Genomic DNA, 13591 nt, shown 5'->3' on the forward strand with positions numbered 1-13591 from the left:
ATAGTATACAGTATACAATGTTGGCAATGCAGCTGCATTAGAAGTAGAAATCACAGATAATTCTTTCCATCCTGATCATTTCACTCATGTCAGTGGAGAATTGAATGCAAGGATAGATCGTGTTCCACCTCATACAAATGTCAGTCATACAGTAGTAGTAAGACCACGTAAGTTTGGATACTTCAACTTCACATCAGCAGAAGTTTTATATAGACGTAAAGAAGATGCTCCGAGCTTACAATTTGCTGCAAGCAGTGAGCCTGGTGAAGCAGTAATTGTGTCCTTTAGAGATTACGATAAACAATTTTCTTCTCATGTGGTAAGCAAATGCTGAATATTACTTTAGGTTTAAATAACTTAGTGATACAACAAACCATAGAATATTTATCTTTCAGCTTGACTGGATTGCATTTGGTGTGATGACGTTGCCTTCGTTAGCTATTCCATTTGGATTATGGTTCTCTAGTAAAAGTAAATACGAAAAATTACTTAAATCTACAAAGAAACATTAAATATACATTTATTTATGTAAGTTATTTGAGAGATTTTTTCGTATAGTTCAAGAAACTTAATCCTTCTGTACAACCAATTTTATAATAAATATTATTTATAAATAATTTTATATTCCCATTATTTTGTGGTAAAGATATAATTTATATATAAATTATACAAATCATTTATTTATGGCAAATAATACATGTTTACATAGTCTCATTCTAATATTACCTATTTTCACTGAAGTATCTTTTTTCATGTACAAACGAAAATTACATGCTGCTTATTATAGTATAGTAAAAAACGTAAAAAATGTGGTACACGTGAATTAGATTCAAACAATATGAAAATGACAAAATATTACAAGTATTTTGATTAATCGCAGTGAATAAGAAACGAATATTGTCCTTGCATTGTTACTTGAGATCGTATCATACATCAAGCAACTAAACTAAATGTGTAGTATTATTTGGAATTAGTAATTACAAAAATTAGTAGTTATACGACTAGGAACCATATACCTTGAATCTGTGAAACAAGTTTAACCAACTTATACTTAAAACATAACAGATGACTTGTGTGTTACATACAAAATTATCTAACATAAACTTTATATTACAGAATGTATGTACATTATCTTATAGTTACTATCTAACAGTAACATTACTGTCATAAGAATTATATGTGAACAATAATATTAATGAAAATAAACTTGCTGCTATAAGGCACCTGTTTGATGATCGAATATTTGTTTAAAAAAAAAGACGTACTTAATACATACATATAATTTCATTAATAAGTACACTATATCTTTACAATGCGCGACATTTTTTTTCGCTTCTGTTTATCAAGTTTCTTATTACGCATTCAATGATCTATTTCGTTTACTTGATGAATAAGGACCACGAGGATCACCGTAAACAGAATCAAATGCAGAGAACGGTCTCATAGGTGTAGTTGGACTTCGTGGAATAGACATATTTGTACTGTTTAATATAGGTGAACATGGAGTACTGGTTTTTTTCAATTGTGGTGGACACTTATCGGCTATGAAAGATAAATGTTGATTAAATAACTGTAGCGAAGTAGATAATTTTAGTTGTCAGAACCACATACATACCGAAAACTGCCCTATTCTTTATATTCAAATCGATGTTTGCCATTTTATTTTTCCATACTGAAAATTAAAACAGATGAGATGTTAATAAAAAGTATACGTGCAGTATGTTATAGAGTATAATATAAAGTAATTTGAAATTAAAAAGACTCACTATAAAAGAAAGTAATCACAATAACAGCAAATGTTCCAAATGTATAACGATGGAAATACATGTAATCTACCCAATGGATTCCAGATAATGGCATGAAATTTTCGTATTTTGTTACGCGTACAAAAAGCTACAGAAAAAACGACACAGATCATTAATTATGAAAAAGTACGTAATTCAGCATTTAGTTTTATGTACTTACAGATATATTTTGCTTTGTGATATCGTTTGCAATGAATACTTTTTGACCTTGAATTTCTTCTTGATTATGCATCAAGCGGAGTTTATACTGCATCGTGGATTTTGAAATGTACTGTTGCGCACTTACAGTCATTCCATCCGGTACATCAATCTAAAAATTAGTAATTAATTCACATAAATAAACAATTCTTTTAACTTAAATTCGAAAAAAAATATCTTGCTTACATTCAGGTGATCTAACACTAATGGCAAGCCGTATATCTCAAGTGTTGCGGTCGGGATAGTTTGAGAATGAATATTAAAAAAAACGATTTCCTTAGCATCAATATAAACAGGAGGAAGATAAGTGACTTCTAAAGGTGTAGCCTCTATATCCTTACTCTGTGCACTTATTTGTATACGACTTTCTAACGTGCTAGACGCAATGTTTGGGGAACCCATTGGAATAACATCACAATAATAAAAACCTGCAACAATTACGAACTGTTAACAGATAATTAACAATAAAGTATATTGTACTGGAAAAATTAATCCCAGCTTACCAGTTGTAATGTCGAACCGCGGTTTGACAAGGAATAAGTCTTTTACTCCAATAGAAGAAGCTGATGAAACAAATTGTAAATTACACGTGTATGGAAATGAATTTACGGTAAATGAACTGAGTGATCTACAGCCACCTAATCCTCTAGACAACACATTGTTTTCCTTAACTTGTTCATCCTTACTTTTGAGTACAAGGGGAACACTAAACATTTCTGTGCCGGTAATATTTCGGCCTCTTAATGGAACAATTGACACCTATTTAAAAAATAATGTGCATGCAGTTTCAAATGAGATTATTATACAGGTCCATACAGCTGACCAAATGCAATACCTTTGCAATAGGTTGAATATTAACTTCTATTTCACCCTGCATATGCGTTGCAAGACTATGCTTTACAACCACATAGCCAACACTTTTCGCTCGACCAATTCCCATGATAGGATCTACAGTCAGCACTTCAGGAGTAGAAGATTGCCAGTAACCAGGATCCCCATCAGAAGACAAAAGAGGCATTGAGAAGCACACTATATCGCCCACTGTTAATGTTGTCTATAACGTAACAAATTCGATTCCTACATACGACTACAGATAGATTAGAATAATATTTAATAAGTAGCACTCATGTAAAATACCTTTGTTGGAAAAACTATGTCACCAATCATCATATGTACATAATCGAACATAGTATTAGGGTATTTCTCATTGTACGCCTTTACGACAAGGTCACCGTTCTCGATGAATTTCGCAGTGACTACATTTTCAGCACTCTTTGTGAATAACGCGAGATCAGCCCGGTTAACTACAGTTTTTGCATCAACTCCAGCAGCATGAAATTTGTTTCCAACGGTATCATAATATTCGAGAACATAATCCAGTTCCATACCCTTAGGTAACATATTTAATTCTTCTCCATTTCGAATTCGCAAAATTGATTTTAAAGACAACATCATATAATGGATGGGCTTGACCTATCAATGAAATGATCAAGTACATAGAGCCATACATTAAAAATACAATATAAATATATTACCTCAATAATAACAGTTATTGACTGTTTCAAATTATAGGCTTCTACATTCACTACAGAGATGACTATTTTTCCAAGATTTTCACCGGCCCTTATAATACCATTTTTGTCAATGGTAACGGTTTTTGATGCAGGTGTTAGAGCGTGTGTATCTTCTGAATCACTTCCATGCATAGTCGACAATACTTTATAACTAGTCGAACCATGCTTATCATGATTTGTTTGCAATTTTAATATAGAATTTGGAGACATTAATATCACCGGTACGTTAATGGGCAATCCTAGATGCATTAAACGTAATTCCTCGAAAATTTCAACTTTTACAGACGTACTGTACTCATTCTTAAAGCCGCCCAACATGTTAGGTGGCATTGTAACATTCAAATAAATCGTTGCCAATCCTGGACTGATCGCTTTTGCTCTCAAAGAAACCTCATTTTGATATCTGATATTAATACCAGTTCCTTCATACATATTGTGTAAAGATACTAAATTGGTATCACTGGACGACCACATAAAACTTAATGGTAGTTGCATAGATCCAATAATAAGAGGAGTTAAATGTTCTGGTATACCAAATGCCCAAAGCGGAAATGTTGCGCCTACTTTAACTCTACTTGTTGGCACAACGATTTTAATTCCTTCCAAATAAAGTACATGTATACCTGCACAGTCTTCGGAGTAAGTGGTTTTATTGCCCTTGGCATTAAGGCCTACAGATTTTACAATGATCTCGGCCTGACCAACTGATTTTCCTTCAAATATGCCATTATACTCAACATTTAAAACATCATTATTCTTCGTGGAGAATTCGATTTCTGCATTCGACGGTCCTCCTGTTGTTTGTACTTGATAAACAGTTCCTACTAATATTGTTAAATTTCTCGGGAAAACTCGCAAAGGAAGAAAGACTTGAACCGTTGTAGCTTCACTTTGAATCTCCTTATCACCTCCTTTGCTAACAAAAGTTAGTTGAGACTCTCCCTCAGTTATTCCGTGTATCATATACCATAATTGATCGTAAGGAAGATTACCCTGTTCACTAGCGGGTAACAGTTTTACGTCTATGAAATCGTTATCAATTTCTGCTTTAAATTCTAAAGCGTTTAAAGACGGCAATTTTATAATATGACCATTAGTGTCATACAGCTTCAGTGCAATTTTTATGCATTTTCCTTTCTCAACTTTGTTTACCGCTTCTACCTCTATTACGGCAAGTTGCTGCACTTCTATTATAGCTTCGGCTGGTTTCGAGGGCAAGCAAAGATCTACTAAAGATAAATTAAGTATTCCATACTTTTTCGGAGTAAGACTAATTGCTTTCGATGACTCTATATATCGAACGTCTGCAATATCATCTGCGTTTAACACAAATTCATAGTAACCGGACCCTTGACTAACTTGCAAATAATATTTTGCAGTAGGATCATTTAATATCATTAACTTATTAGGAGTGATATTAGTATCATTAACTAGAATTATTTCTATAGTAGATTCTATAAGAGGTGTTTCATAGATTTTCCTTTCAGTTTCAATTGCAAAAGGTGGCCATTCAGGTATTATTTTAAATTTACTCAATATATATTTTTGGTAGTCTTTAACTGTTGCCGTTAACGTAAGCGAACCCGAGTGCTTCTTAAAAATTACATTTTGGTAGTAATTTTTTGGTAAAATTACGTGCATATCCGTAATTGTTTCTTCTATGGAAGTAGAAGGCATTTCCACGAAACCTATACTAGAGGGTTTTAGATGCCAATCTATGTGTAAACTTGTAATATTATCGAAAGTTCTACCTTCCTCATCTTTTACTATCGTGATAAGTTTCAGATTTTTATCGCTGTGTGCCATTATTCTTTCCGTATTTAAGCTTATAGGACAATTCTTACTGTCTTTAAATTCAGGCTGAAGATAAATGTTTCTGGGTTTACCGCAAATAATTCTTACTGTTTCGGAAGCGCTAGTACTCTTGCAATTCGGTAATAAAGGAACATTTGAAATTGTGTACGTTACATCCACTTCCCCAAGGGCTCTGCACATTACTTCGAATACGGATAAATCATATAATCCAAGCGACGAATCCTCATATTCGATTACTTCGGCAATTTTTCTCTCCGACACCTGAATTTTCCTTAAGTAACTTTGTGGCTTAGTAGACTGTGGATGAGGTCCACCTCTAAAGACTATTTTCCTTGATGAACCCACAGTTAGTAAACTCTCCTTACTGCTCGGGTGTAATGCTATTAAAGGATCATAGGCTGTTACAGTAATATTATCGGTTAAATATTGACCATTGGCATTGTAAACTACTGTTACATCGGATGTCCCGGTATCTACACTGGTAATCGCTATAACGGCGCATGCAATACCGATAGGTCCCACAGATTTGCTATCATTTTGTACAAAATTGCCGTCTGGAATGTACGTTTCGAAATTGATATCTCGACAGTCGTTAAAAGGAATTTCTTTGGAGTCTGTTTCGTTAATTAACTTTCCATACAATGCAATGTGCAGGTAAATTGATTCTCCTACAGCAGCTTCCATGCTGTATTCAATCACTTTTAATTTTGCAGGGGATAATACGTATACTCTTGCTGTATCTTTATTATATTGGTTTCTTGTCATTGCGACACTTATTTCTGTTACACCAGTTGCCAAAATTCTCATTCCACCGTTTTGTGAAACTGTTGCTATAGATGGATGCTTAGTCGACCATACATAAGATCCATCTCCTCCACTTGCTTTTAAGACTATATCATATCTTGACTTAGCTTTAAAATCCCATGGCACAGCCAATACTTTAGGTTGGATAATGACAGGAGTATGAATCAGAAACTCAGCTCTTGTGGTAGGCCTCGTAACGAGAGAAACTTTTTTACCATATTTATTTATTATGCCATATAAGGTAGCCTCAACAGTCATTGTTCCACATGCGATAGGTACACCAACGATATATGTACCATTTTGCGTTATTAAATTTGGCTCAAAATAATGCTCATCTAATTTTACTGACACCTCGACACCTTCTCCAATGTGAAATTTATGATCTTTGGCATCATATAATTCAACTACAATTTCGTGTGTATGACCAAGTATCAAACCCCAATTTCTGTTAGGCAAAACTACAAGAGTTATGTAAGATACGTCATTTACATTAACTGTAGCAGATGGTAAAATAACAGGGTATTCATCACGGACATTTTTATCATGTAAGAATACTTTAGTTCGCCCCAAGGATTTGGCATATGCAAAATCGTGATCATTGTCTATTTCCAACACATCGGGACTTTCTGCCTCTAAATAGTATTGACTGGATGGCAAACTTATTTCTTCTAAACGACCTTGACGAGCTTGCATTATTTTATACTTAAAGCTATCGTACGTCATGATCGTTATATCCGATGGAATGATAATTAAATTGGCTATTACAATCAACTCAACTTCTATTGGTGGAACATGTTTATATTCTGGATAAGATAGTCTCACCGAAACTTTTGCTGTACCAGTTTTTATGCCTTCGAGTAATACAACATGTCCCTTCTTGCCAAGTGCATCTAATGCAGCAATCGTCGGTGGGGTTTCATAATGTGATTCCTGATAGGTCATGAATCTTAATACATCGTTTGGTATTTTAGAATCTGATATGTGCCTGTCAGCATTGTCTATACTCCAGAAGAATTCCACTCCTGCAAGAGTTGTAAATTCATTTCCTTGTTCATCATAAGCACGTACTTCAAATGCTTCTGGTGCTTCTTCTATATACAGTTCTCTCGTTGTTGTTACAAGATTTAAAGAAAAAATGGCATCAACTATAACATCACATCTCAAAAATTGTCCAGTATTAACATCTTCTGCTAATACTATTGCAGTGTTCCTAGTAGATTCTCTTGTTATTGTTTGAATTAATATAGCAGAAGAACAAGTTCTTTCGACGTTCTCATTTATGGGAATCAATTGGATAATATCGAGTCGTGATGTTGACCAGTGGTAACAAGCACCATCGGTAACTTCAAGTGTAAAATTTACAGCAAAATCATTAAATACCGGTAGCAAAACTCTCGGCACATTTAATTTATGCATTGAGGCGCCTGATATGACAGAAAATGCAATAAAAACATTCACGAAAAACATTTTTCAGGACACTGTACATCGAACGTTATACTTCTTCACGTGTAGTCACTCTAATTCGCTGAACTTGGCGGTCTCTAAATAGCTTTCAAACAAACGATTTGATAGTTATCGATACTAATAATCGATTCTCTCAATTGAATCTTCAATGTTTATACTATTTATTCTACTTATTTTTTTTAGTGATTAGCGGAGAATAATGTTCTAAATACGTACCCAAATAATGAAATTCATGAAAATATACTACATATTTCACTCTCAAGAATATGACCAATCAGGAAGATTAGAAGACGAGTCGGTGAGTATGAGTCACACTCGTGTGAGTACATGCACTGCAGTGCAGAGAAGCAGAAAACATCCATGAGAATAGAGCTTAAGTAAAACTGTTGATTTTCTAAATACTTGCCACTTACATAGTCTTGTTATATTTACCAAAAAGTACAATCTGTTGATGTATCATTTATTTGATACGGTACTTTGAATAAGATTATCACACAACGATGACAACGACCAATATACTTTGAAACGTACCCGAGAAACGATTATTAGTTGATTACTTCGCAGTTTTTAAAAACTACTGTATGTAGAACGATAATTGGCGATATAGATTGTCCCGTTTCAGGATAACTTTAAAAACATTATTTTGGGTATGTTGTAATTTTATTAAAACAAATTAACACTATAAAAGTGAGAATGGCTGATGAAACAGAAACAGTTCGTCTCGCCAACGAAGATATCGAATGTATGGAAGGAGAGATTATAGATGCTGATGATGTAGATGAAGAAGGTTCAGATGGAGTAGTGGTTCCAGAACTTCAGGGTACATTATCCAAATGGACAAATTATATACATGGGTGGCAAACTAGATTTATTGTTCTCAAAGATGGTACTTTATCTTATTACAAATCTGAGCAGGACAGTGGATTTGGATGTCGAGGTTCAATAAGCTTATATAAAGCTAATATCAAGGTATGAATTGGTAATTTCATGTTTGAAAGCGAGTTACGATGTAAAACTGAATTTATTTTGTTAATTAAACTAATTAAAACTTATGATATTACTCTATACTATTTGTTTCATTAGGCTCATGAATTGGATGAATGCAGATTTGATGTATCTGTAAATGATTGTTTAGTATGGTATTTAAGAGCAAGCAATCCAGAAGAGAAACAGCGTTGGGTAGATGTTTTAAAATCTTACAAGGTATTATTTGATAATATGAGTAACAAATAAAGATTATTTAAGTACTTGTATTGATTAAAATTTACATTAAATTATTATTCTTCAATCTAATTACGATTGTTTCCTGTATGCAGTCAGAATCAGGCTATGGAAGCGAAAACAGTCTGAAGAGACATGGTAGTGCCATTTCACTTGTATCAAATACGCAATCTATTACGAGTGCAGGTAGCTTTACTAAGCGTGGAGTTAGAGGATTAAAGGAGAAATTAGCAGAACTTGAAACATTTAGGGATATCCTGATAAAGCAAATTGATACTTTACAAAAGTATTTTGATAATTGTACAGAGAATGCTAAAAATATTTCCTCGAAAGGTATGCAAAGTGATTATTTTTGTTTACATATATATATTAACTTTATTTTATATACATATAATAACTTCATTTTATATATATATATATAACAATTTCATTTGTCTGGTATTCAATTGTTTCATGTTTTCTCATTTTCTTTAATTAATTGACAAATATTTGTTTCAGAAAATAAAGTTGAGACAATGTTCAATCCAGCTGAACAATCTGTAGACTTTAAGGGTGAAGCAATAACGTTTAAAGCAACAAGTGAAGGTGTATTGGCGACTTTGCAGCATTGTGTCGAATTAATGGTTCAACGAGAAGATGCATGGCGTCGTAGATGGGAAAAAGAAGTTGAGAAAAAGCGAAAAGTCCAAGAACTGTACAAGGCTCTGAAAGACCAGGTTGCTATGCAACAAAGTGATTCTCCCAGGCCCCGAGTTTTGATTCATGGAGGTCCAGATTATGAGGTCCGATTATGTAATCTAAAAAGAAAGTCGATATACAATTTATAAAATGATGGGAGATAATACATGTAAACAAAGTATTTATATTTAAGGAAGGTCCACATAGTGCACTCTGTGATGAAGAATTCTATGATGCAGTAGAAACTGGATTAGATAAAATTGACGAAGAAAATCAGCTGAGAGATCGCTTGAAACAAAAGTCAGTTTCAATTTCAGCTACTCCTACAATGTCAGCAGTTAAGCACAAACTTTATCCGGAGGTAACTATTTGATTTAAAACTCGTCTATATCCTAATGTTACCGAATATTTCTATTTTGATCATATTCAGATAGAGAAAATAACGATGGAACAATTGCATTATGCACGTCTTGGAGTAGGAGCCGGTGGTTGGCAATTATTTGCCGAAGACGGCGATATGCGAATGTACAGACGCGAAGAAGAAGCGGATGGCTTGGTGGTGGACCCTTTGAAAGCGTGTCACGTTGTGAAAGGAGTTACGGGTCACGAAGTTTGTGAAATATTCTTTAGTCCTGAATATAGAACAGGATGGGAAGCTACGCTTGAAGACATGACCGTGATTGAAAGTATTTCTAAAGACACTCTAATATTTCTTCAAACGCATAAACGAATTTGGCCGGCAAGTCAAAGGGATGCATTATTTTGGTCACATATACGCCGAGTCTCAGATGATCAAGATCCTGATGCACATGATTTATGGATAGTCTGTAATCATAGTACGGAGCATTCCAAATATCCGGTAAATTTTATATACATGTTAAAATGTCCAATTTCGTGAATAATTCCATGTATGAAATATTTTCAGCCAAACACTGGGAAATGCGTAAGAGTTTATTTAACTGTTTGCCTTGTGTGTCAAACTTTCATTGATCCTCCGCAAGATGAGGAAGAAATAAAAAGAGAAAATATAACATGCAAAATAACTTATTGTTCTGTTGGTTCGTATTATATTATTTTAATATTAATAGAATATTATGATTCATTATATTGTATACTTACTTTTTTTTATTATAGTCAACCCAGGTGGATGGGCTCCAGCGTCTGTTTTACGTGCTGTTTATAAAAGGGAATATCCAAAGTTCCTTAAGCGGTTCACTAATTTTTGTATTGATCAGTGCAAAGATAAACCCATTAAATTCTAAGGGTAACTGGTAGAACTTCCATATTTTCTATCCAATTCCTCATTCATTACACCAAAACTTTTCTGTCTTGGTGTTTTATTGTATCAAAGAGAAATTTAAATCAAGTTACAAATTAAATAATAGAAATTTGGAAACGAAAATTCTCCCAAGTATAAATGAAAGTGTTTTATATACTGTTTTTTTTATTTGCTTAATATGACACGTATAGGTGCGTTTAAGGCACGTTCACACATACATACACACAGCTTATGAAACAGGATACGAACTGTTGCATTGAAAGTGATTTATGAAAACGTAAAAAAATATTATACATATACTTCCAAGATAATTTTATAGTTGTGGGACACATGCGCTAAAGCACTGTTTGTAAATTATATTTACTTCTTTAAATAACAGCTTGTTACTTTATTGTTATACAGAATGCTATCGCAAGTCACTTGTACAAATCTTAACAAATTGGATACATACACATTTATCTCTATTGTTACATTATATATCCAAGTAAATATGAAATTGTATGATACAAATTACATTGTTATTTTTCTTTATACATAAAATGTGTACATACATACTGATACATAATATAAAGGTAAAATGGAGAAACATAATAAAGACTGTTGTAGATTTGCCGTAATTATTTTGTATTCACCGTTTTAATCTAGTTCCTTGCTTAATTATTAGGAAAATCCTTGTCAGTTCATACTTTTTGAGGTACTTGTAAATGATAAACTTGTAAATTTGGATTCTTTACTACAGAACTTTAAAATTACTGCGAAGAAATTTTGTAAGAAATAAGTTTATTTTGGTAAATTATACTCTACGTGCTCTATTTACAACAAAGTTATATGCACTAGCGATTACGTAATAAAGTTATTAGAACATATAGAAGTATATAAATGCGTCTCTATNTATTTATTCATTTGAAAATAGTAGTTTCCCTTACGCTTCATAAGCACCTAATTTCTTTAATACACTAAGACCTTTCTCTTCATATTCTTCTCTCATTATCCATACCGATTCACGATCTTTTGTAATTTCAGCTAATACAGCACCACCCATGAACACCATGTCTTTTCGCCTCGGGGAATCCTCGATTTTCAGTTTGAATTTCTAAAAGAATATTAAACAGTAAAAAAATTATGTTCATCAAAAAGTTACATGAAATGTACAATATATTTTTATAATTACATTTAACTTCGACGTATCGTTCTTTAATACTCTTTGGAGGTAAAGTTGTTTAATTTCTCTTTCAAGCCTAGATGGAAGTCCTGGATACATTGTACTACCACCACTTAATACAATATGTTTATATAATTCACTTCTTATGTCGATGTCAGCCGCTTGAATAGTGCTAAATACTAATTCAGCAATTCCTTGAGCCTCAACATTTATCAAATGCGGCTGGAATAAAGCTTCTGGTGCTGCAAACCTCTCTCCTCCTACTTTTATCACTCTTCCATCAGGTAGCTAAAAAAAATGTACATATGTATAAATTTGCAAACTATTCTATTATTTATTGAGAAAGAATCCACTCACTGTATAGGATTCAACTAGGACTGTTGTCTCAAGGGCTAATTTATCTTCAGTCTCAATATTGTACCCGATGTAACATAATTTTTCTTTTAACATTCTAACCGTTTCAAAATCAGCAGAATGATTAAATGCATAACCACGCAATAAAAGAAGTTTTATTAAATACATCGTAATATCACGGCCAGCTATGTCTAGCCGTCGAGTAAGATGCGGCAAAGCATATTCTTCGAACACCGGACATATATGAGTGACACCATCACCAGAGTCTACTACGACACCACTAATTAATCCTTGAGCATATAATGTAAGTACTGCTTGGATGGCAATGTACGTTCCAGCGAATCCATATTTTTCAAACATCACCTGGAATAGTTAACAATTGCGATTAAAACAATTATGTTTAAAACAGATCCTATGTCACAAAAAGTTTATAATTACAATTTCATTTTACCTCAATCATTTTCTCTCGATTTGTAATAGGGTTCATAGGTGGTTCTGTTAACAAAATTTTACATTCTCTAGGATTAATATTCATCTTTTCTGGGCCAAACGTATAGTCCCACACATGGCACATATCATCCCAATTCCTATTCAAGATCGAGTTATATAATTAGATATTTTATGAGATATGTAGATATATCCAAATACGTACCTAACAATACCATTTTGCATTGGATAACTAATCTCCAACATAGAACGAAGTTTACTTGCTTCATCCCCAACCATTAAATCCTGTTATAATGAGAATAAAATAAATACAATTATGTACATTGTTATGCTATGAAGTATGCACGTTAATGCAAATTGTTAGTACTTCAGTAACGTAACACATTCTAATTTTCTACTAAATAATACAGATAGAACTAAGCACAAATATTAAAAAAATCTATAACTGTCATTAATCATTATTTTTTTTCTTCCAAAATTCATATATGGCCAATAGATAATGTAATATAAAATATTATTTTAGCTACATATGTAAATAAAAATAACTATGACAATAACAATGGCCTACTGGGACAGACTAATAATATTAAGTACATAATACATATAAAACATTTGACTATCTGAGCACTGATATAAATGTACAGATTAGTGTCAAAAATGCAATAAACTTACAGGCATGTTAAGCACATCCTATGAGAGCAAGTGTAAGGACATAGATATATTAGATAGTTGTCAAAAATGTAATATATGTAAAATCCCCAATACAGAGATATAAATTTGGTTTTATTAT

General features: G+C 33.0%; 4 protein-coding genes across 7 annotated transcripts in view; 2 read left to right on the plus strand and 2 right to left on the minus strand.

The window, feature by feature from the left end:
* Nucleotides 1-536, plus strand: part of SsRbeta (signal sequence receptor beta) — a 2890-nt gene extending 2354 nt beyond the window's left edge. The window contains exons 2-3 of the mRNA XM_018032676.1: nt 5-319; nt 396-536. Coding sequence (XP_017888165.1) covers nt 5-319; nt 396-512 — 432 coding nt within the window. The 3' untranslated portion in view covers nt 513-536. The remainder of the gene's footprint in view (nt 1-4; nt 320-395) is intronic.
* Nucleotides 537-660: 124 nt separating this feature from the next.
* Nucleotides 661-7911, minus strand: Gp210 (nucleoporin 210). Its single transcript, XM_018032741.2, has 9 exons — nt 3539-7911; nt 3141-3476; nt 2839-3057; nt 2507-2762; nt 2190-2431; nt 1966-2115; nt 1767-1893; nt 1616-1672; nt 661-1542 (listed from the first exon to the last, which is right to left on the minus strand). Exons 1-9 carry the CDS (start codon nt 7661-7663, stop codon nt 1355-1357), a joined length of 5700 nt encoding a protein of 1899 aa, XP_017888230.1. The 5' UTR covers nt 7664-7911; the 3' UTR covers nt 661-1354.
* A 138-nt stretch (nt 7912-8049) lies between these two features.
* cert (ceramide transfer protein) lies at nt 8050-11455 on the plus strand. Of its 2 annotated transcripts, XM_026817600.1 has the most exons (9): nt 8050-8307; nt 8370-8629; nt 8744-8863; nt 8977-9214; nt 9380-9663; nt 9753-9920; nt 9990-10418; nt 10485-10617; nt 10694-11455. In XM_026817600.1, exons 2-9 carry the CDS (start codon nt 8405-8407, stop codon nt 10819-10821), a joined length of 1725 nt encoding a protein of 574 aa, XP_026673401.1. In that variant the 5' UTR covers nt 8050-8307; nt 8370-8404; the 3' UTR covers nt 10822-11455. The 2 variants fall into 2 exon arrangements, with proteins under 2 accessions (XP_026673401.1, XP_017888232.1); XM_018032743.2 differs by having other exon boundaries at nt 8050-8629.
* A 278-nt stretch (nt 11456-11733) lies between these two features.
* Nucleotides 11734-13591, minus strand: part of Arp2 (Actin-related protein 2) — a 3239-nt gene continuing 1381 nt past the window's right edge. For 2 of the 3 annotated variants that reach the window (XM_018032745.2, XM_026817601.1), the window contains exons 3-8: nt 13474-13491; nt 13007-13086; nt 12806-12941; nt 12358-12717; nt 12010-12288; nt 11734-11931 (exon numbers count right to left, since the gene is read on the minus strand). In XM_018032745.2, the coding sequence (XP_017888234.1) occupies nt 11761-11931; nt 12010-12288; nt 12358-12717; nt 12806-12941; nt 13007-13086; nt 13474-13491 (1044 nt within the window). In that variant the 3' untranslated portion in view covers nt 11734-11760. The remainder of the gene's footprint in view (nt 11932-12009; nt 12289-12357; nt 12718-12805; nt 12942-13006; nt 13087-13473; nt 13492-13591) is intronic. The other variant, XM_018032746.2, reaches the window with a different exon arrangement.

Source organism: Ceratina calcarata, unplaced genomic scaffold (genome assembly GCF_001652005.2).
Source record: "Ceratina calcarata isolate Rehan_Ccalc_2016 unplaced genomic scaffold, ASM165200v1 scaffold588.2, whole genome shotgun sequence".
Taxonomy (NCBI): Eukaryota; Metazoa; Arthropoda; class Insecta; order Hymenoptera; family Apidae; genus Ceratina; species Ceratina calcarata.

What these genes read in the sequence shown, in the direction of transcription:
- Gp210 (XM_018032741.2), bottom strand. Translation starts at nt 7,663, where the DNA reads ATGTTTTTCGTGAATGTTTTTATTGCATTTTCTGTCATATCAGGCGCC. An exon ending in ATATTCAACCTATTGCAAAG is followed by an intron (nt 2,763 to 2,838) that starts GTATTGCATTTG and finishes TTTTTTAAATAG; the next exon opens with GTGTCAATTGTTCCATTAAG. An exon ending in AAAGAATAGGGCAGTTTTCG is followed by an intron (nt 1,543 to 1,615) that starts GTATGTATGTGG and finishes TATCTTTCATAG; the next exon opens with CCGATAAGTGTCCACCACAA.
- cert (XM_018032743.2), top strand. Translation starts at nt 8,354, where the DNA reads ATGGCTGATGAAACAGAAACAGTTCGTCTCGCCAACGAAGATATCGAA. An exon ending in AGCACAAACTTTATCCGGAG is followed by an intron (nt 9,921 to 9,989) that starts GTAACTATTTGA and finishes GATCATATTCAG; the next exon opens with ATAGAGAAAATAACGATGGA. An exon ending in CGGAGCATTCCAAATATCCG is followed by an intron (nt 10,419 to 10,484) that starts GTAAATTTTATA and finishes AAATATTTTCAG; the next exon opens with CCAAACACTGGGAAATGCGT.